Source organism: Rhinoraja longicauda, chromosome 20, assembly GCF_053455715.1.
Source record: "Rhinoraja longicauda isolate Sanriku21f chromosome 20, sRhiLon1.1, whole genome shotgun sequence".
Taxonomy (NCBI): Eukaryota; Metazoa; Chordata; class Chondrichthyes; order Rajiformes; family Arhynchobatidae; genus Rhinoraja; species Rhinoraja longicauda.
In genome coordinates, this window is record NC_135972.1 from 27,644,985 (window position 1) to 27,668,174 (window position 23,190).

A 23,190-nucleotide genomic window follows, 5' to 3' on the forward strand; every position below is an offset into this window, starting at 1 on the left:
AGTTAACTTACTATCATCAAAAACTCCAGCATTTGCAAGTAGTATGGTGGTGATTCTGGGGTCCTTTTCAAGTTGCATAATGTGCTTACTCTCATTTGAGAGAAGCGTGCAAACATTAATGGCAAAATCAACTTCATTAGGGAGTCCGGACATAAGGGAAAGCACCAATTTATTGTAGATACTAACTGTGACAAACTCTGTATTAAGTCCATAGCTTTGCCGAATATAATCTAAGAGAAAGAGAGCAAAATATAAACAGTAACTTTCATAAGTTCAATATTATTGACTTGACACAAATGAATTAATATGTTAAACAGCACAAATACATTGCACCCATACATTTTAAACTGGGGGTGAGTGGGGAGGTTGGGTAATATTTAATTCAATTTTCTTTTAAAATCTATGCAATGAGTTTATAAAGTAATTAAGTAATCGCTGGTTACATTTTCACAGAATATATATTAGTTGATTATTACTAAAACTACCATATATCCAAGAAAGCCTGATGGCATACCATTATTTCAAAACTTTACCACTGAGCTTTAAAATATTAAATCGAAGGTATCACAAAATGCTGGAGTAACTCAGCAGGTCAGGCAGCATCTCTGGAGAGAAGGAATGGGTGACGTTTCTTCTATCCAGAGATGCTGCCTCTCCTATCCATTCCTTCTCTCCAGAGATGCTGCCTGACCTGCTGAGTCATTCCCGCATTTTGTGATGCCTTCGATTTGTACCAGCATCTGCAGTTATTTTCCTACATTTAAAATATTAAAGATGATTGAGATCAGAAAAAAAGCCAAACCAAAAAAACACATTGGTGATTACTACTTTCCAATTTTAAAACTGTTATTGGAAATAGTTACCCATGATATTTACAAAATATACAGAAATCTTCCAAACTTTCTATATGAAAGCACATTACTTCTTTCAATTAAGTTACTTTACAATTCTTTTTGTAAGCTTGCAATAATTTCCTGTGATGTAACAGGTATGCCTCAGCAAATGAAAATATGTTTTCATAGTGCCACTAAATGTTAACTGAAAGCACCAAAAGCACAACCAATGTATTGAATTAGCAACACCTTGCCCATACCCAAATATTTACGTGGCTAACAAAACATTTAAATTTACTTTAAAATTGAAGATTCCATCTTCAAAACATCCTACATGGCAGCCTGCAGAGAAACTTCGATATTAATTGATGGATGGACAAGAATGACTAGTTCCACATTCGTCCATCTATCATAATATATTACACAGGTAACAAGAACCATTTTATTTTCAAACCGAAAAGCAGAGAGGTCATAATTTGTTTTGTCTTTCTGCTGCCTGTAAAGTGGTTTTGCATCCCAAAGGCCAAATTAATTTGTCCACAAGAAAAGTACAACAAATTAGGTCAGACTTTAATACTGACGCACATATTTTAGGGGCGCACCAGGAATGACTATAAACAATTTGAGAACAACTATCTGCGTTGAATCTGCTTAGGTTTTCAAATTACTGACAAATTGATCAGGGCCTTTCTTAATACTCTTGGATATAAAGCAAGACCTCATCTCAATATTAAAATGAAAACTGGTGTCATTTCCAAACTGGATTAAAAAAAGAATATATTCCATTCAAATAGTTCTCAATGTCCAGAAGCTTACTTTTTTATCTCTTACACCATCCCTCAAAGTACACCTCAACCCTACTACCCAACATAAGCCTAGTAAAGGGCCTGCGCCACTTAGGCGCTTTTTTAGGCGACTGTCAAAGTCGTAGCAGATCGCCAAAACTTTCTTTTACCCTCCAATGGCCACGACAATGCTGAGTCAGGTCGATACAAGTTACTTTTTATGTGAAACTAGTGCCTGGCTAAGAGATTTACACCGTCTTCAGAAAAATCGCAAAATTCCCACGCTTACCTGACCATCAAACTGTCGCCTCCAATCTACCTGTCAAATGCCCTGATGGTAAATAAATTGGTTAAACAAAACTATCTTCTGGTATCTTCAAATGCCTTTTCTTAATTTAATATTATGTGCTTCTAAATGCATCTGCGACAACCTAGCAAACCTGGGGACAGCATGCGACAGCACCCGCAATAAGCTACGACAACTGGCGACAAGACAAGCCAGCTGTCGCCGAGAAATTTCTATCTGGAAATTTTTTCCGCGACGCGCCGAGATCTGCTCCGATTCATTGAAGACTCCTCACAATCATGTCTGCGACACCCCGGCGAACGTTCGGCAACAGCCTAGTCGCCGGCAGTCGCCTTAAAATCGCCTAAGTAGGACAGGCCCTTTAGAAAGACAAAGCCACCAGGAGGAATCAAAATACTGCATCACAAAAGAGATGGTCAAAACACAGTTTTCCAGAGAAATCCTAATTTTCAGGTCTTGATGCAAAACCTTGTACCTTGTGTTTTTACAGTTTTGGACTAGCTACCCATCCCCCTCTTGAGGGGAGGCGATCCCAATGACCTATAACCAAATCAGGTCATTGGGATGCATATTACAGGCATATCCAGTGCAACCTGGCAACAGGTATAGGGAATGTGGTGCAGGGGTTCACCAGGGGAAGGTATCCCCCAGAGGACTTGGACAAGAGCCATGATTGGGATGTTTTCATGCCAACACTAACATGGAGTGCAAGATGATGCAGTGAAAACATTATCAGGCCCATCTGACCAAATGCATGAGATGACAAATAGTATGACAAAGTCTATCTATGTGTTTCAACAGGTGTGAAGACCCAAGAAACCATGAGTTCTTCCTGAAGGACATGCATTCTTCTTTACATGTTTCAGTATCAATTCCTTCACACACAGTACCTAGTGGTATAAGCAACAGCTGTGATATGTAAAGAAAAACGCACAACCATTGCCACACCATACTTTTTCAGTCTCTTTGTCATCTCGCCATGATCCAGAAGAGGTTTGGTCTCTGCCAGTTAGGAGTAGATTGAAGTTTTAACGGGAACACTGATATGTCACCTGGGAGCAGCTTATGTCATCACAGAGCATGGAGATGCCACCCATGAACAGATAGCCATACTCAATGAACCACAAAATGGCACTGAAAAGCAGATTGGTAGCTCTCAATGAACAGACGGTTACAACCTAGGAGATACAGCTGTCCAAGAGCAAAGGAATACTGCAAGTCAGAAGCAGCTGGTCTGCAAGAACAAAAAAAAATGTGGATTGGCAGACTGCACTTCTGCTTGGGAAAATCCAACAAGTCTTGAGGGAACAGAAATTCACCTTTCTTCTGCAAAGACAGCAGAATTCCATTCTCTTTCTCCTTCTCCACTCCCATCCCACCCCACCTCACACACCTCTTATGAATAGAGAGCTGGCTCCAAAGAGTGAAAGCAAGAAGGAACAGTCACTTATTATTCAAGATCCTTCCAATAGGTCAGTTCCAGATATTAAAATAATAATAGTGCAGCTTGAAAATATTTCCACTCCACGAGGTCACAAAACCATGGTTTCTCAGACAGTAATCCCAGGGCAGCAGTCCAAAGCCAACAAAGTCCAAACCAACCCAATCAAGGGCACAATGTGGTCTGGGTCATTATAGATATCTCTGCAGGCTAAAAGGGCCTGTCTTCCAGCAGCCATACAAAGGACCCTATAAAAACCACAGGTCATTGAAACCTAAGCATGCACCTCAATCTGCTCATGCATGTATTTGCGTTCCACCTGTGCCATCTTCTATCTTTCTTCATCTATCAACACAACTGTCTCTTTCCTTCTTATTCATGTCCTCACCTGACTTGCCTTTCAATACATTACTACTGTATATGCTAAGCCCCAAGATGAGAGGATTTTCCTGCTAAGGGAGGCTCATGTATTCCTCTGAACACCAAGGGAAAGGGCTAATTGATGACCTTATTCAACATCCTAAGGGGGCTTGACAGGATTGACGGTGAGATGTTTTCATGAAGGGGAAGTCACAAACGAGAGGACTTAGTTTCTTAAAACTGATTTACACAGAAATCTTCCACAGAAATTGTCTGAAGAAGGATCCCGATCAGAAACGTCACCTATCCATATTCTCCAGAGATGTTGCCTGACCTGCTGATTTACTCCAGCACTTTGCCTTTTTTCGTAAATTAGCATCTGCGGTTGCTTGCATCTGCACTTATGTTTCTTCCCTCATATTATATATTTATGATGTGGATAGATAAATATTTGAACGATTGAGGAATTGAGAGTTAATTAGCCTTGAATGGTGACATATGGAATGGTGGGGCAGATTTCTCATTCTCCACTCTCATTTTCTGATGTTCTTGTGTGTGGTTTCGAGATATACAGCATGGAAACAGGCCCTTTAGCCCACCATGTCCACACTGACCACCAATCACCCGTTCACACTAGTTCTATGTTTATCCTACTTTCTCATTCACTCCCTATACACATGGGGCAATTTACAGAGGCCAATTAGCCTACAAAACCGCACGTCTTTGGGATGTGGAAGGAAACCCCCGTGGTCACAGGGAGAACGTGCATTCCTACAAATAGCACCCAGATCTCGGGCACTGTGAAGCAGCTGCTCAACCAACTGTGTCACTGTGTATGCTTGGGCTTCAATGACCCATTGTAATGATAGAGCTGTAGTAGCAAGTTTCACATTATCCACAGAAGGCTGGGGAGGCAGTCAGTGGATATATTTAAGGCAGAGATAGATAGATTCTTGATTAGTATGGGTGTCAGGGGTTATGGGGAGAAGGCAGGAGAATGGGGTTAGGAAGGAGAGATAGATCAGCCATGATTGAATGGTGAAGTAGACTTGATGGGCCTAATTCTACTCCTATCACTTATGATCTTATGAACAATCATTCAGTAATGGTGTCAAATTTTGATCTACCCCACAATGTAAATATGGTGCTCTATCAAAATCTTCATGTTAAAGAACTGTACCAAGTCACTTTTCACTGTTAGATAAAAAGACAAATCAGGCAGCAGGGTTTCTAAAACAAATGGTTTTAGAAAACCATTTGTAACCATTTGTAGACATAATTTGTACCATTTGTAGACAAAAACCATTTGTAGACATCTTGCAAATAGCACAACGGAACAGGATCAAATATAAGAGTTCTGAACTTCTACAGATAAAAGAACAGGATAAATCAGTGCTATAACTGACAAGCTGCTCGTCCATTAAATGGAGTAGTGCTATTGCAATTTATCAACAGCAACTGAGTTACGGACTGTAAGGGAACCCTCAACCTTGTGGACAATCGCATTTACAGTCAATATAGTCAGAAAACACCAAGGGTCCTCTATTATGCCTGGAAATCTGGGTCGACAGGGCAGCCTGAAAATAAGACTGAAACGCATGGGACTATGCAAAACTCTCCCCCCGCTAACCATTCTACTGACCTACGTACATTCCCTTGAAAATAAGGTTGAAGGCTGCTTTAATCAAAGGGCTTAACTAGCTCACCCCCAACTCTCTAGTCTCAGCCCAAGGGTTTCTCCACATAGCATGGACGAAAAGCAGCACCTAGGAAAGGAGAGGCAGAGACATCTGCCTGATATTAAACTCTTTGTGGTGTTCGGATGTGGCAGCCCTGCTCAACACCTGCTCTCCTCCCCTGGACCATCTAGTGAAATGCTATCCCTTATACCTCCTGAAGGAATTCACCTCCATCATCATGACCACTGTCTACATCCCAACCCAGGCAGACATTCTCTAGAAACGGAGGAGCGGCACCCCCTGGCCTTCGTTTTGCAAAATCAGACCACCTGGCTATGTTTCTTTCTGCATATAGGCAGCGACTGGAGGGGGCAGCTCCAGTGGTAAGGACTGCACATTTCTTGCCATTACGTCACCTTGTAAATGCAAATAAGTTTCAAAAAAATGCTTAGGGTATCACTTGGCAATATTCCAGCTAATTTCTTGCAAGATCATTGGCAAAGATGTTCTACACCATTTGCCATTAATAATTCAATGTAATTTTGAAATACTCATGGGATTTGTAAGTTGCCAAAATGTAATTGCTGGAGCATTTTGTGTGCTACTATTTTTAAATAGCATTATGGCAGACAAACAATTCATTCAAAATTAGGATGATTTGACCTATACAATGTGCATGAAAGGTGAAGCCCTACCATTTCAGTAATTTATCTGTAGCATTTCGTTTATTACATATTCATAAGGTATTTGTTGCCTACAAGTCCTCTTCAATGAGTATTTGGGATGGATTTCTTGGATGCTGTAGGACTGTAGTCATTTTCTGCAACTTGGTACTCAGCACATGGCTGTATTACCTGCTTACAAACTGACCGCGTTATGAACAATTCACAGAAATGAAATCCTGCATAACCTGGGAAATATCCTGAAATCCACAAAAGGGAAATTTCAGAAAGTATGATCCGAAATATTGCAGACTTAAAGCCTGCTTTCTCTTTCCTTTTATTATCAGTACTTGAAGATTAATTATCTTTTTAATCAGCTACAAAATAAAGTTCCATAGATTTCCAGTGATGGATGTTAAAAAAAAAAAAATCGTAAAAGCTGCAAGATTGTTATATTTCTAACTTTGATGCAGTAGCGCAAAACCAGTAATATGATTGGATTATCATTTACCTGAAAATATATGCTGCTGGTAACTGTATGACGAAGGTACCCCACCAACAGGAACTTGGCCCCGCTGACCACCTGAACCAAGCTCGTCATCGTCTTCACCAAAGTGATGTACCTTTTCATAAGCTTCAAGGTAACTGCAATACATCAAAGTATTATCAATGCAGACCAGCAAATATCATTATCATCAGCAATTAAAGATATTGATTTTACAACTTAAAACCAAGCAACACATTTGCCAGAATCAATGTTATCTTTTGCTGTCGAGATTATACCTTTAAATTAATCTGAAGAAACAGGGAATACCTCATTATTTACTACAAATTCCCTTTTGCCGTTAAGTCAACGGAGTAAATTTACAATCTTTTCTATTAACATAGTGAAAATACAATTCAGCAGAATTGGCAATATCTTATTTTAGTTTCACGAATACTAGAGAATATTTGCATTAAATAAATCTCCATCATACTATTAATGTGGATGCTTTGCTTTTACACTGAAGTTCTCAAAAAGTCATCAGACCACAACATTTAACAGGTAATGAATTACACATGGTATAAACAAACAATATTTATATTTCTTTTATGCCATGACGTGAAGGGAAAGGAAATGTAATCAATTCTGCTCATGCTTTTAAATTTAGTTCAATGTTCTATAAACAAAATTCTGGAATTGGTTAACGAGTGCTGATAGGAGACAGAATTTCTTCTTTTACAGCTGCAACCAAGATGAAGAATATGAACCGCTGAACACGCCAAACAATTTCAAATCCTAAAGTTCTATTGTAAATCAAGAACAATTGTATGTCACATGTTAGAATGATTCCATACTTTAACCACTGTGATTTTTTCTATTACAAATCTCAAATTGTGGAGCACAGAGGCAAATAAATAATTGATGCGTCTTTGTCCCAAACATTATGGAGGTCACTATAAATGTAAAATTGTTCCTAGTGTGTTTAGGGTGGTGTTAATGTGCGGGGATCGCTGGTCGGGGTGGACTCGGTGGGCCAAAAGGCCTGTTTACACGCTGTATCTCAAAACTAAACTGAACACAGACACCCAGTAATTGGGACAAGGCTTATATGCCATAAATGAATTAATACAAAGTTGTGTACAATCACTGCCAACAGCACGTCCCTCCCTACGAGCCCAATGCATTCTATACTAATTTTGACCAGAGTAACATGCTCACCGAGTCAGCAAGATCAAACGCACACCGGGCAGCTGCCTTGCCGAGCACCTACACTCTCGATCTGTGGCAATCTGGATCTCCTTGTTGCCAACCAATTTAATACCCCTTCCCATTCCCACACTGACTCATTGTCCTTGGCTTTCTCCATTGCCAGGGTGAGGCCAAACATTTTGTAGAGAAGCAAAATTGAAAGTGTTACCGATCATTTTGTGAACAAGGCCTTCACTTAGCACATTTCTCAAAATATTCTTCAACTCTCCAAGCAGCAGGCAGCCATCAGGATTAATTTACTAAGACATCAGATTTTTTTTGCTTGCTGCTGTACCATTTAATGATAAATCTTACAAACGCTGAACATAAATGTTGATATTTTAAGACAATTAATTATCAAGCTAAAACGCAACACTGTTAATGAGAAATTTACTGCTTGAACATGTAATTTTATCTAGGATTTAAGACACAAAATATTCAAATCTCTCGGTTTTTCTTGGGCCTGATGGGATTCAAACCTAATTTTTCACAAACTAACATCTGACCTATTTAGAGCGTGGTTATTTTAATCCCATTACAGGTATTGACTGATTGTTGTGATCATATTTTGTCTAACCTACATCTATTTGGATAATATTTACAGTGGCTACTGCTTAAAATTATGAAAGTTACATCACAAATGCTTCCAGAGAGTTGGAGCGATTATTTTTCTGTTATGCAACAATCAATGCTGAATGTAAAGAATGACATCAATTGAATTTTTAATGTGCAAAATGTCTGCAGATGAGCCAAAAAAACGGTGATTTATGCTGCCATTCTATTGACTGCTAAACATAAAGACACGGAACACCATTATTAAATAGCCTAAAAAAATACAAGAATAAGTTTCACATATCTTTTTACATTTGCATAGTTAAATATTTTTTAAATCTCAAGGCTGGAACAGCCAATGTCTTAGTCAGGCTTTTATAAAGATAAGAGCGATACAGCACAGAAACAGGCCCTTCAGTTCAATGTGTAGGAAGGATCTGCAGATGATGGTTTAAACCGAAGATAGACACAAAAAGCTGGAGTAACTCAGCGGGACAGGCAGCATCTCTGGAGAGAAGGAAGACCCTGACGGATCTAAAGGGTCTTAAGGGTCTGAAGAAGGGTCTCGACCCAAAACACTGCTTCATGTTACTCATGGCTGCAAAGGTAACTGCAAGTACAGGCTATATAGAAGAAACATTCCAGTGCTTGAAATTTAAGATTAACAATACATGCAGAAAGTAGGAAATTTACAAATATTTTTAAAAGACGAGGAGAATGCTGCCCAAAATTGGATTGACAGACATTGGAACTACAGTACCCATTTTTGTTACCCTTTGGGCTTTGAAAAACAGAACAGCAAAAGTGAAGTATAAGTGAAGCAAAAGTGAAGTATAATTTATAGCACACTTTAGACTGCCAAATATGGGTTGGGTTTTACTGGAAACTTCGTGATCTTTTACTAAAACAATCCCATTTTGCCAGTTGGGTGAGCTTTTATAATACAAAATAAAAAACGTTTGGTAAAATGAGCAAGTGTCAGCAAGAATACAAGTTGATTTAGACTACATGGGTATTCATCAATTTGAGTAGCTACCAAATAAATTTTAGATTTTACTGTTTTAGTTTCTAGCAGTTTAATTAAATTGCAAACTGGTATAACAGCAAAAGAAAGATACATACACACATAGAAATAAACATTTAAGAAAATTTGGATTTTCTTTTGCAAAAGCTTATTATTGTATTGTATAAACTTCAATGTCTACTCAAATTGAATTACATTTTAAACTGGTGTTAACCAAAAAATATATATACTGTTGTTTAGTAACATCTATTTCAAACTTTGTGCATACACTTTGTGTATTTCTATTTCTTCATCTTTGTGCATACACTGCACCATCCAGAGCATCCATGTGGACACTACGTGAGGATATTTCAATATGTTATAGAATTGAATAAAATGATTATCCCACTGCATTCCTTGTATATCCAAAACAGATTAATCACTGGGGTTTACCAACAATTTAGTATCTTGAAATTAGATTACTTCTGTACCTGCAACATCAACACATATTACTAATGAAAAGAATGAACAGTTGGGATCTCAATTGCAGAAGCTGCCAGACGTTGCATTAACCTGCAGGTACAACATTTCTACAAATTCTGCAATTCTGATATCAAATATATAACAAGCACATCAGCCACCTTATACCATTTGTTTTATTTTTATTAAATCAAATGTAACAACAGCAGTTATTATTCACAAAACTGAAAAAGGAAAAGAACTTACTCTATGAGTTCACAGAATAGTTCTTGCGTTGGTATTTTTTTTAAATTTCCACTGGATCCTGGGAGACTAAAGCCAGGAGAGGAGAGGTATTGGCCTTTTTTTGGCAGTCTTCTGTAAGCATTCACTGGTATGAGGTAAATCAAACACCCATTTCGTGAGTGTGCAAGAGGAGTGTCCTGCTCATCAGCTCCGCATGAAGACGTTGAGGTTTGGATTAGTGCATTCAGGATTGAGGTTTTTTTAAATGGCACAATAAATGTTGATTATTGGTAATCCTCCCTGGTCTAGATACTTGTTCTCAAGTGTGGAATTTTAAGTACACAGAAAAAAAAATTAGAGCCAAAGGCTTTCTGATTTTTTGTTTAAAACTTTTTACCAGCCATCTCTGATCTTCTCTTAACCTTGTATGTAATTTACACAAATTGCAATGCATTCATAAATTAAAGTTCCTATTGGCTGAAGAGCCTTGCTATTCAGCATGCTGCTCAGAAACATCACAAATAGTTCAGGGTGCGACATACTGGAGTTTGCACCCTAAAATTAGTCGTACCTTTGGGCTGCAGTCAGCTATTTAGTGAATCAGTGTCCTATACGTAGTACTAATCTGATTTTTTTTTCCATTTTGATGCCATCTTTATAGAAAGAGAAAAGAGAAAGTTTATCTTTCTTTATAGAAAGAAACATAGAAAAATAGGTGCAGGAGTAGGCCATTCGGCCCTTCGAGCCAGCACAGCCATTCAATATCATGGCTCATCTAAAATCAGTAGCCCGTTCCTGCTTTTCCCCATATCCCTTGATTCCTTTAGCCCCAAGAGTTAAATCTAACTAAATCTAAAGAGAAATATAATCTTTTTTGTAATTAATAGCAGATCGATCTGAAAATCTAGAACTCAAACGCTTGAATGAGGAATCAATTTATAACACGAGATTGACACCATACCTGCAAGCTTCTGGCAAATTCTAGCTATTCCGTTTTATGCTTAATGCGTTGCCCAAATTAAAGTCTAAATGGATGACAGGAAAGGTACAAAAGGATAAAAATATATTTTTAATGATTTAAATCGTGTTAAGATTCTCTCTTTTTAACAACACAATGTCAAGGAAAGATAGAACAATCTTTACTGAGTCAGAAAAGGTGTGGAAGGAAAGACTATAGATGACGAAACTATTTTACCAGCTATGCAATTTATTTCTGAAGATTACAAGAGCTTTTTATTTTAAAAAACAGGTAAATTAAAATGAGGTTTTCAAAAATTATTCAGAAACCTTTCTTCTGAATTAATAGGATAAATAGCATTTGCAGATATCTAGTGTTGGCAAATGCAATATAGTAACCTGTTCCATAATATTATAGTATTAGAATGCAATCAACTCAATGATTTTTGCATATAACAATTATAATTGCCCAATTATTTTACATTTCTTTTATGTACATATGTTAATGTGTAATAATCAATATTAAATTGTTTCAGATGAAATCATTGGTATCGGTTTATTAGTGTCATGTTATCAAGATACAGTGAAAATATTTTGTTTGCATGCTATCCAGTCAAATCACACTATACATGGGTAGAATGTAGACTAGGGGTGTCAAAGTACCTGCCCACAGGCCGGATGTGGCCCACGAAGGGGTCCAATCTGGCCCATGGGATGATTTGGGGAAAAGCCAGCACTGTTAGATTATACACATAAAGTGAGCTACATGACTGCTTAAACTCGCAGGAAATATGAATTTTGCGCAGAAGGAAATTGCAAGTCCGAGCTGCAGCTGTCACCTCCCCACTCCCCAGCTCCCGGGGGTGAGTGGAAGCTACGCCCATATCCGGCCATGCGGTGACAATGTCTCTTGACATGCTCTTCTGAAGTAGAGGCTTTGGTGCGCTTTCTTGGCCACAGTTTCAATGTGATTGATCCAGGACAAATTGTTTGTGATATTCACACCTAGAAACTCGACAAGGGATTTCTTTACTCAGAGGGTGGTGAATCTGTGGAATTCATTACCACAGCGGGCTGTGGAGGCCGTCAATGGATATTTTTAAGGAGGAGATTGATAGCTTCTTGAATAATACAGGTGTCCGGGGTTATGGGGAGAAGGCAGGAGAATAGGGTTGAGAGGAAAAGATAGATCAGCCATGGTTGAATGGTGGAGTAGACTTGATGGGCCAAATAGCCTCTGCTTCTACAACTTATGAAGTTATAAAAGAGTATATTTTTTAAATCGACTCTTTTAATATAAGATCATGTTCCCTGAGTTTCCAGAATCTGGTCACTCAGTCTCAATGACGAAAATGTATTTCTATCAAATTATGAATTATTCCTTTTTTTAAAAATCCACGGTGAAAAATGATTGTATTGATAAAAGATAATTTCTTATAAAATAGTTTAGAACAATCGCTTAAGTTAAAAATGTTCTTTTGAAGTGCTTTGGATAATTAAACTTTTTGTAAGATTTTACAGCATTATGAGACGTTTGTGAAAATTTGTTAATTGATGAACACATGCAACCTGACCTCACCAATAGTGCATTCCTAGTGTAAATTCAGTTTGCACGGTATCCATACCTACCTCTCAAATTTTCTACTTAATTTTCATATGCTTAAAAGCTTGAAGGCACAAAGATGCAAAGATGCTTGCGGCAGCTGCGCATTGGTTAATCAACATAATTTGTCTAAGTCTCATCGCAGATGTTGGATTGTTTCCTTGGGATGAAGAAAATTAGTTGAGTTGTATACAATAAAGAGGGACCAGGATAATGTAAATATGAAGGATCCACTTTCAGTAATAGTAGTAGAAGAATCAAAAGCGAGGCACAGAAAGTAATTGATATAAGTGTCAAAAGGAAGTTGAGGAAAATATCCATTTCAGTTACAGGGTGATAAGAGACAATAAAAGTTGTAACCTGCAAGGCATTGAACCAAGTGCTGTAATTGGGAGAAAGTTGAAGAGATATGAACATCTATGGACAAACGAGATTGGCTGAATAGTCTCTTGTGCTTCTACATTTCTGATGGAAAAGGGTCCCCATAGAACTTTGGGTGACTTCCTTTGGCATCCATTCTTTATTTAATGCAACCAACCAGCAGTCCCAAATATTCAAGACTCTGTCCCCAAATTTTATAACACATTGGATCAATTTCTCTCAAATGCCTTCCATAACTCAATGCTTTTCCCAATACAAAACCACATTTCAGTGCTTGCTAATCCCATAATCCACTTCGAATCTCTCTTAATTTGTGCTTTTAGAATCAGAGGCAAAACCTGCCAATGCTCCCAGAGGGACAGATTTACAATTAAACAATGTTGTTATGTTATTAAATCCACAACATTCCATAGTACCGTCGTTCATTTCTCGGGGAATCAAATTACAAGAAAATCAAAAATTATTTTTAAACCTACACAGAACTTGGCATTCTCTCTACAATTCTGGTCTTCATAATGGAAAAAGCTCTGCAAGCAAGATAAAATGATTCTATAATGATAATACCAAAATGACATGGTATAACGACTAGGGATAGCTGAACAAGTACCATCTATTTCTCGAAAGATTGTGGAGAACAACAAAGATTCTTTAAAACAGGCTTAATCAGGTGGACATTGCAAAGATACTTGTCGGGGACTGTCCCAAGAGGATATAAATATATGGCAAGCCATAAAAAAATGTCACGTTTGAAAACTTTGTTTACATAAAGTGGAACTCGCAACATACAGATTAGTAGAAGAAAATAAGACATTTACAGGGATGCTAAACAATAAGCAAATATACAATGATAGGATTAGAAGTATACTTCAGTCTGCATGAGCCATCATTAAAACATCATAGACAGAAGCTAGTCTGACTGAACTGGTTCAACATACAACCATAGAGAATGAAAGAGATGTGGAAACTGATTAAGCATAAAACTCAGCTGTTACTACTTCTTTTGAAAAACAACTAAGAGGACAAAATCTGGCCACTTAAATATTACCATCTCAATGTAATTCTCTACAATTGGCATAGTTTTATCACCCAACATGTTACCTGCAGAACCATCCCTGTATTTTTCTTATTTTTAGGCTCACGTTACAATTTCTCTACCCACCTTCCCCTGTGGTCTTTCATTAAGATTTCCAATTAATTCTCGAGTCACAACCATTCAAACTACTCAGCATTGGATATTAAAAAGAACATTTTAAAATAATGAATGACTGCTTGGATCTTTTTTAAATCAGAACCAACATCCACACTGCAGTCCATCCCCTCGTGTTGAAACACCTATAAACATGCCCTCGGATATCTTGGGCATCACTATCCCTTTCCCACCAACACGCAACCATCCAAACCCAACCCCCCCCCCCCCCCCAAACATTTTTGACTCCATCGATCATACAATCTCCGACAACCTGTGGTAAATCGAGTATCACAGTACCTTAATTGGTACGACAATAAAATACCCTTTGAACCCCTTGCCTGTTTTCCTCTTCATGCACTTTAGCTGACCTTCTCAAATTCCTGTCTACTTGTACAGCAAAACTAACCTCCCCCACTCACTTGGCACCATCCTCCTCTTTTTTCAACTCGCACCATCTTTGCCCTCTAAACTTACCCTCTCCAGTCCAGTTAGCAGCTGCCACGATTTTAAAATCTCCTTGATCAGAATAATTCCTGCAGTTTCAACTCCCCACGGAACATCAATGGAGAAGGTTTGAGGTAAATGGTAACGTCACAGTGTTCGCCGCTGTCTTCAAAGATGGCAGCTCTTGAAAATCTTCACATATTTTCAGCCTGAAGATGGGTCCTGATCCAAAATGTTACCTTTCCAAAGATGCTGCATGACCTGCTGAGTTACCCCAACACTTTGTCTCTTCCCCCCACCCCCTTTTCCATAGCAGTTTACTATCAAACAATAGTACCATAGAATCCTGGTGATCCAGCCACAAAGAGATATCAGGCTGTCTGAGCAACCGATTGCAATGAATAATTCACAAAGACAGAAACCAGAAACTAAAGAGCACTATTGTTTAGCTACTGTGTTAAATACTTCATAAATAAAGCTAAAGCTGAAATATCGAGCTAACTTTAAGAAAACTATTAAAATCATTATATTTTTTAAATGTTACAGTACTGTTAAAATGATCTGTGTAAATGCTAGTTTGCCAAAATGTAATTACAATTTACTAAACTCCCTTGCAACATTTCCAGGGCATTTCAGAGACATTGTTTTTAAAAAAACCTTGTTCCAATACTTCAGAAGTTGCCATTACTTCGGATACTAAAGGTTGACTATTTCACCATCCTTGCCACCATATAGCAGCCACCCCAAAAATCTGAGACAAGAACTCTGAAAAGGCAAGACAAGCAAATGAATAAATGGAATAAATGCACTAGCAGTGCAGTTCCCAACCTTGAAATTAGCCACTAGAAATTACCAACAATTTGCTAGGGAAAATAAAACAGAAGTAGACTGAAATTTCAAACTGGGGTTATAGACTGGAGTTAGTATTCTCCCCAGAAGAAAATTGTTTTAAAAACAAAGAAATCCATCAAGTGCCAATTCTTCCCAAAATGGAAATAGGAAACTACTTCCCACAGATGTCAGCTTGAATTCAACACCGTTTCTACTCTCAAGTGACCCAATGCAAAGAGTTTTAACTATCAACACAGCATAATGTGCTCTCACTGTAGATCTAACACATCATAAATGCAGGTTCAATTTAGTCCTGGTAATTAATGTATAGATTTAAGAATAAATGTAATTCTGTTTAAAATAATTTATTTCATATATCAAAGAATGAACCTTGTGGGTCACTGATTTTTTTCATCAAAAATTATGTTGCACACATCTTTAATGCCAAGTTTTTGATGTGGCAAATATTCCTTCCAGCACACAACAGTAATACAATAAGACCTGTTAGATTTTACTATCCATGTCAAAAATTACAACATCAGCAATCCTTCAAAAGTACTGCAATGACTATAAAGCAGTTTAGGATACTACAAGGTTGTGAAAGGCACCAAATAAATACAAGGCTCTCTTCCTAATTACATTTATCTAGATGTTCTCCAAGGCAAGAAATGATCAGTCACTGATAACTTCCAAAATATTTACTTTCAGAAAGAATGGTACTATTAAAAAATAAATGTTTAATATATCAGTATGCATGGGAAGTAGACTACTCAAGATAACAACCTGTTTCTTATGGCCATTACCTCATGGTATAAATCAGTTCTTATTTTATTTTAGTTTAGAGGTATAGAGTGGAAACAGGCCCTTTGGCCCATCGAGCCTGCGCTGGCCAACAATCACCCATGCTGAGTAACTCCAGCATCTATCACTAGTCTATCACAAGTTCTATCCTACACATTAGGGACAATTTACAGAAGCTAACTAAACTACTTACCTGTACATCTTTGGGATGTGGGAGGAAACCAGAGCACCCGGAGAAAACGCACGCTGTCGCATTGAGAATGTACAAACTCCATACAGATAGCATCTGTAGTCAGGATCAAACCCGGGTTTCTAGTACTGTAGGGCAGCAACTCTATCAGTGCACCACTGTGCCGTCCATTTTTATTAGTATTAGATGCCGGTAACGTTGGAAATGGAATACTGATGCAGCAGGTGGAGATTTCTGGAATTGGGGCCATCTTATTAGGTTGGTCCAAATGCAACTTTATACTGTATTCAGAGGAAAGGCATGAGCAAATGATTGAACAAATGATATGGGAAGAGATCCACAACTCAAGATAACTCATGATAGACACAAAATGGAGTAACTCAGCAGGTCAGGCAGCATCAACCAAAATGGTTAGATGAAGTTTTGGGTTGTGACCCTTCTTCAGACATCTCATTTCAAGGTCACTCATGTTTGCTCCCCTTGTCAAGTTTTACTTGAGTAGGATGTCAATCAACATCACCCTGAGTGATTCAACACTAAACATCGATTAATAATTGTAATGTTGCAATTGTATCAATAGAATAATGAAAACTATTTTGACCTCTCTTGATGTTCATAGCACCATAAAAATTTACAACATGCAAAAATGCACACTTAACTAAAATAACAATAACACCTGCAGTCAGAACTTCGCCTGCCCTTTTTGCTTCACAGATGTTACAGGCAAAACGGAGTTCTTCCAGCAGTTCGTTTACACTCAAGATTCCAGATTTTGCTATCCTGACTCTCCATAGCAGTCCTTCTATCTCATCACTGTGTTATATCTCATTCAAATGCTTTTTAAATCTTGCTTAACATTTTAATGCAATCCGTATAGTAACAGGTTTTGTCTGTATAATTAGTTTATTGTTCTAAACCAAAAATTACATACCAGCTGTGATATCAATGACAATATTTACATTGTATTTTATAATAAAGATATGCAAAGGCAGTTTAATATGCCAGTATCAAACACAGTTTGATATCAAGCCACAAAGAGAGATATTAGAACAGATATTCAGATTCTTGGCCAAACAGGTAGCTTAAGAATCATCTTAAAGGGAAAAAATAGTCAGTGTGTAAAGAGATTCAGGTTAAAATACTAGAGGCTGAGACCTCAGCAGCTGAAGGCACAACAGTCAATGATGGCTTAATTAAAATGTGTAGACTTGGAAAGCAGTATCACCAGATAAGATTACTGAGGTATTGAAAGGCAAGGACATAAAGGACTCAAAGTCTCTACCAAAACAACTTTCTTTGGGGGAAAAAATCCATACATTTCAGCAACTTGGGAGAGAGAAATACATTTACCAAATTTTGCTTCCATTAAGTTTTGCAAACTAAAACATAGCACAAAAAGTAAGGAAATTTGTGTTTGGTAGATTATTTCTTTGTTGTAACAATGCTTCTTGGCAATAAATCTTATACCGTTGGAAAGCCTGTTTATTTCCCTTTTAAATGGTGCCACATTTGTAAGGAACATGCATTTGTGGGATGAGCAGCAGAGCTGAGTATGTGGGTTGCGCCCATGAAAAATCTGCCAAATCTTCTCTGCCAATGCCAAACAGCTTATTCTGCCATTGACTCTTGTTCGGTGTTGTTTGGCGGATTGGATGATTGAAGTCTGAAGAAACAAGACATATTGGCAATTTAACAATTTATTCATTTAATAAACAGGAGCCTCAGTAGCGTGTGGAAGAACCATACCCCAGCCACAACAGCCTGGCACCTCCTCCTCATGCTGGTCACCAGCCTGGTCACACACTGTTGTGGGATGGCATCCCATTCTTCAACCAGCATTTGTCGCAAGTCAGCCAACGTGGTCGTGTTGGTCACTCTGGCACGAACAGCACGCCCAAGCTGATCCCACAAGTGTTCAATGGGGTTGAGGTCAGGACTGCTGGCAGGCCATTCCATCCTCTCCACTCCCAAATTCTGGAGGTAGTCTCTGAGAAACCCTGCTCTGTGGGGGCGAGCATTGTCATCTTGGAGGATAGAGTTCGGTCCCAGACTGTGGAGATATGAGATTGCCACTGGTTGCAGAATCTCATCTCGATATCTCTCTGCATTGAGATTGCCTCCAATGATGACAAGCCTCGTTTTTCCAGTGAGGGAGATGCCGCCCCACACCATCACACTGCCTCCACCAAAAGATGTTACTCTATCGATGCAGCAATCAGCATAGCGTTCTCCGCGTCTTCTCCACACTTTGATCCTATGATCCAACTGCCGTAGGCAGAATCTGGACTCATCGCTGAACATAACGTTCCTCCACATGTTCAGGTTCCAGTGCACGTGTTGCCGACACCAGCGCAAACGGGCCTGACGGTGAAGGGCAGTCATGGCAGGCCTCCTGGCAGCCCTATGAGACCGGAGATCGGCTGCGTGCAGTCTGTTCCGAATTGTCTGGGCAGAGAGCCGTCGGCCATATTGTCCTGCAAACCTTGACTGCAAATCTGTAGAAGACAGCCTATGGTTCCTAAGTGCTGACAGGGTGAGGAAACGGTCTTCTTCGGGTGTCGTCTTCTTGGGACGCCCCCACTTCGCAGCCTGTCTCTGACATCCCCCGTTATATGGAACTTGGCCTTCACTTTGGAGATGGTACTAGGGCTCACTCCAAATAATGTCGCAACTTGGTTTTGCGGAACACCAGCTTGAAGTTGCCCTATCGCACGGGCCCTATCCAGATTAGTCAAACGTGGCATGCCGATTCTTGGAGCAGACACCTACTGACCACTGTAGCAGGGCCCATGCTCACAGATGCTGCCAATCAGGTGCCAATCAAGCACCTGATTGTCAGCACCTGGGGGTACCAGAAGCTCAAAACAAGAGTCAATAGCAACAGCAGAATAAGCTGTTTGGCATTGGCAGAGACGATTTGGCAAATTTTTCATGGGCGCAACCCATATACTCAGCTCTGCTGCTCATCGCACAAATGCATGTTCCTTACAAATGTGGCACCATTTAACAGGGAAATAAACAGGCTTCCAACGGTACAAGATTTATTGCCAAGAAGCATTGTTACAACAAAGAAATAATCTACCAAACACAAATTTCCTTACTTTTTGTGCTATGTTTATGACTTGTATATGTCGACGATTAAGCAGTGAAATTCTTATATGTTATGCTGACAGTTTGTTTATGGTCAGAGGTCAAATATGACTGGTCACGTGTGTGACCTCATGAGGTCACACACTTGACTAGTCCTATTTGACCCCTGACTCTAAACAAACATTGTCAGCGTAACATACAAAAATTTCACTTGATAAACTTCGACATACAAGTCATATAAACAGTACAAAACAATATACCTGTAATGCTTTCAGGATTAGAAGATATGTATTCCACAATTTTTCACATTTTTGGTCACACACATGACTAAGAATGGCCCAGAAGAATATTCAAGACTTGCAAGACTAAGGTTTACCCTTGAATTGTGAAGGTTAGTAAAAAAAAAAAATCCACCATACTCTAATCCGTTTCAGGAATCGGCAATCTAGTTTGATGTTCCTGTATCCATTTGCTTTCCTTCATTTTTTCTCTCTTAAAGGGAGAATCAAGCCATCTTTTCTAGTTGTCAATGAGACATCAGATTAGGCATACATCACTTCCATACAATTGATTAGTTCATTAAATGGCTCTTTTTTAATGTTCCAGCTGAACAGTTTGTTGAAAATATTATGGAGCTTAAATGACGTGCTCAATTTTAATTAAGATGTGTGTTAAACACAACTCTTACAAACAGACCAGTTACTTTTAATCACTCAATTATCAAACTGGGCAGTGACGAGGCACAGAATAAAAATTCAGAAGATATCCTGATGAAACATATTTGACAGCAGATCGAATATCAGTTTAAAAATTTACTAAGAACATGCAAAAATAAGCTGTTCCATCATACAAAATATTTGATCAGGTCAGATTAGTTATTCTAATGCACTGTTTAACTGATCTTCCTCAGCTCGTGTCAATAAATTACATACTTAAAAACTACCATGTACTCGCAGAAATCATTTAAGTTTCAATTAAGTTTTTTTATTAATCAAGTAGTACTAATCCACCAGTACTTGTTATGCTTGTGCATAAGGAGACTGAGAACTACAAATTATCAATAATAAAAACAAAATATGCAACAAATATACATTAGATCAAATAGCACACGTAGAGGGTCAGAAAAAGTGTTAACATTTTACACTGATGATTTGTCAGAATATTGATCTGAAATGTTAACTGTGTTTGCGCCTACAGATGTGTGATCTCTTGGAATTTTTTTCCTTTTTTATCTTGAATTTACTGCATAAATTGACAGGTGATCTTGCTAGAAAATCCAAAAACATAATTGACTATTTATAATAGCTAACATTTTAAAACGAACATGCCCTTTTGAATGTACTTGTGTATGAAAGAACACAAGTAACTCAACTGCACTGCTTATGGCAAAACAATGAGAAATTTACCCTGACTAAAGGAACCATGTGATTTTCTGCTCGTAACCTCATTTCTGTTCCACAAAGCAGTCTTAACATCCGCGAAGGAATGGTACTTTAAACATTATTCACCAAGTTTCAATTAACTGTGAATTTTGGTATTAGTCTCCAATTTCAAACATTGGACAAAAAGGCGAGTGCTATAAAATACTCGGTGCTGAAGAACACAGATTCATGCAAACTATGACATTTTTTCAAAATTCATTTTCGGAATCAAGGAATTACAGTCAAGGTCAGCATTTATTACTCACACCTAATTGCCCTCAAAAAAAGACCTTCTTGAACCACTGCAGTCCTTCCTGCTGTTAGGTACGGAGTTCCAGGATACATAGCCAGCAATGATGAATGACCAGAGATAGATTTCTAAGTTGCAAGAAACCTGCAGGCAAAAGTGTTCCCCCATGTGCCTGCTATCCTATCCCACCCTCCATGGTGGCAGATGTCACAGGCTTGGGAGATATTGTCAGAGTAAGAAAATGACAGCTATGCATTCTGGAGCTGGTACGCACTACTGATACTGTGTGCTAATGATCGACGGAATAAAGGTTTAGTGGTTGATGGGTGCCAATCAAGCAGGCTACTTGGTGTCCTGGATATCATTTGGTTTCATGGGCTTTTTGGTACTATATTCATTAAGATAGGGAATGTTCCATCACTCTTGACTTGTCCTGCAGACAGTAGCAGAAGGCGACTCATTCGCCACAGAATAAACAGACTGTTGTGTTCTTGTAGCCATATTTATACAAGTGGTCCAGATGTGTTTTTGATCAAAGGTGACTGCAGGATATTTACGGTGATAGCAATGGCATTGAGGAACAGGATAGGAAGTTAAAACCTCTCTCACTGGAAGTTTTTATTGCCTGGCAATTTTATAGTGCACAAGTACAGTAATACCCCAAATTAGCACTCTAGATATGTTCATAGAAAATAGGGCACTAAACGAAACCAAGCTCTACAGGATCACTGTAACGTAGGATAAATGGAGATACGATCCTAACGAGTTATTTTTAATGTCAAGTCAAGTCTATTTGTCACATACACGATGTGCAGTGAAATGAAAGTGGCAATGCCTGCGAATTGTGCAAAAAAAATTACAATTACAGCATATAAATTAAAATTAATACAGAAAAGAAAATGTAGTCCCTGGAGTTATAATAGTTAACAGTCCTGATGGCCTGTGGGAAAAATCTCCGTCTGAGATGTATAGTACTGAATATTATATTGTATACAGAGTATCAGGAATAAAAAACAGTAATGCAGTATTATGTATCTTTACTAATTAATGTACAATATTGAATACTGAACTGTCTAATGACAAATTTGAAATTTGAAGAATGACAAATGTAAAACAGCAACACGTCAAGCAGCTGTAGGAAGTAGGACAGCAGAAGCTGCATCAGGGACCAGTCTGTGGGTCCTCGCATTGGGATAAGGGTCACGGCTGTGGTTCCTCATGTTTTGGCTGATTTGTGAAGAATGGATCCAGGGTTGCCTGCCTTTTCTTGAATATTCTCTCCTGAAGCAATTCTCAGTAGCAGGAAATCTTTTCCAGAATACATCACGTTACCTTGCTGCTGCGCACAGTCAGGGTCATTCTAGGTAAACCACTCCATGATTTCCATAATCTTTGCGATGCTTATACTGAGGAATTAAGTGGTAATGTTTCTATCTGCTGTTGTCTCCTTCTCTGAAGCAGGGTCGCCAGGGTCACTCTGGATGTGTGGCTGTGCAAACTCCTGCAATTCCTCAACAGTCAAGCCCTCACTATGAAACTCCAATAACTCCTCCACATATTCAATGTTGACATCCTGCATTCCTCCTTCATTGGCCAGTTGGACAATATCATTAATGACTACTGAAGGCTCCTCGTCAAATTCCAGTAAATCATTGCAGGCTTCTGGTCACAGATTCTGACAGACTCCGTTCATGCAGCGCCAAGTTATTTCATCCCTGGCCACTCTGATATTAAGGTTTTCGTGATGTGGTAGTTTTTCCAAAATTTCCTGATTTATCTTGACCATCTGTCTCCTCAACAAGTCCTCTGAAGGTGCAGCAAAGGTACGAGGCTTCAAAATTAAAAATATCATGCTAATCCATTGATTGCGGGAAGGAAGTTATGTTTGGTGGAAGATTAACCACCTCCACACAAAATACAGCTAAGAGTGTCGAGATTCTCAGGGTGCCCTGGGGCATTATCAATCACCAATGA

The 23,190-nt window shown here is 38.6% G+C and overlaps 1 protein-coding gene across 1 annotated transcript in view; it reads right to left on the reverse strand.

Moving 5' to 3' along the window:
- The window catches only part of arid2 (AT-rich interactive domain 2), a 76,915-nt gene that overhangs the window by 44,840 nt on the left and 8,885 nt on the right, over window positions 1-23,190 (reverse strand). The window contains exons 4-5 of the mRNA XM_078417295.1: window positions 6,579-6,712; window positions 12-230 (exon numbers count right to left, since the gene is read on the reverse strand). Coding sequence (XP_078273421.1) covers window positions 12-230; window positions 6,579-6,712 — 353 coding nt within the window. The remainder of the gene's footprint in view (window positions 1-11; window positions 231-6,578; window positions 6,713-23,190) is intronic.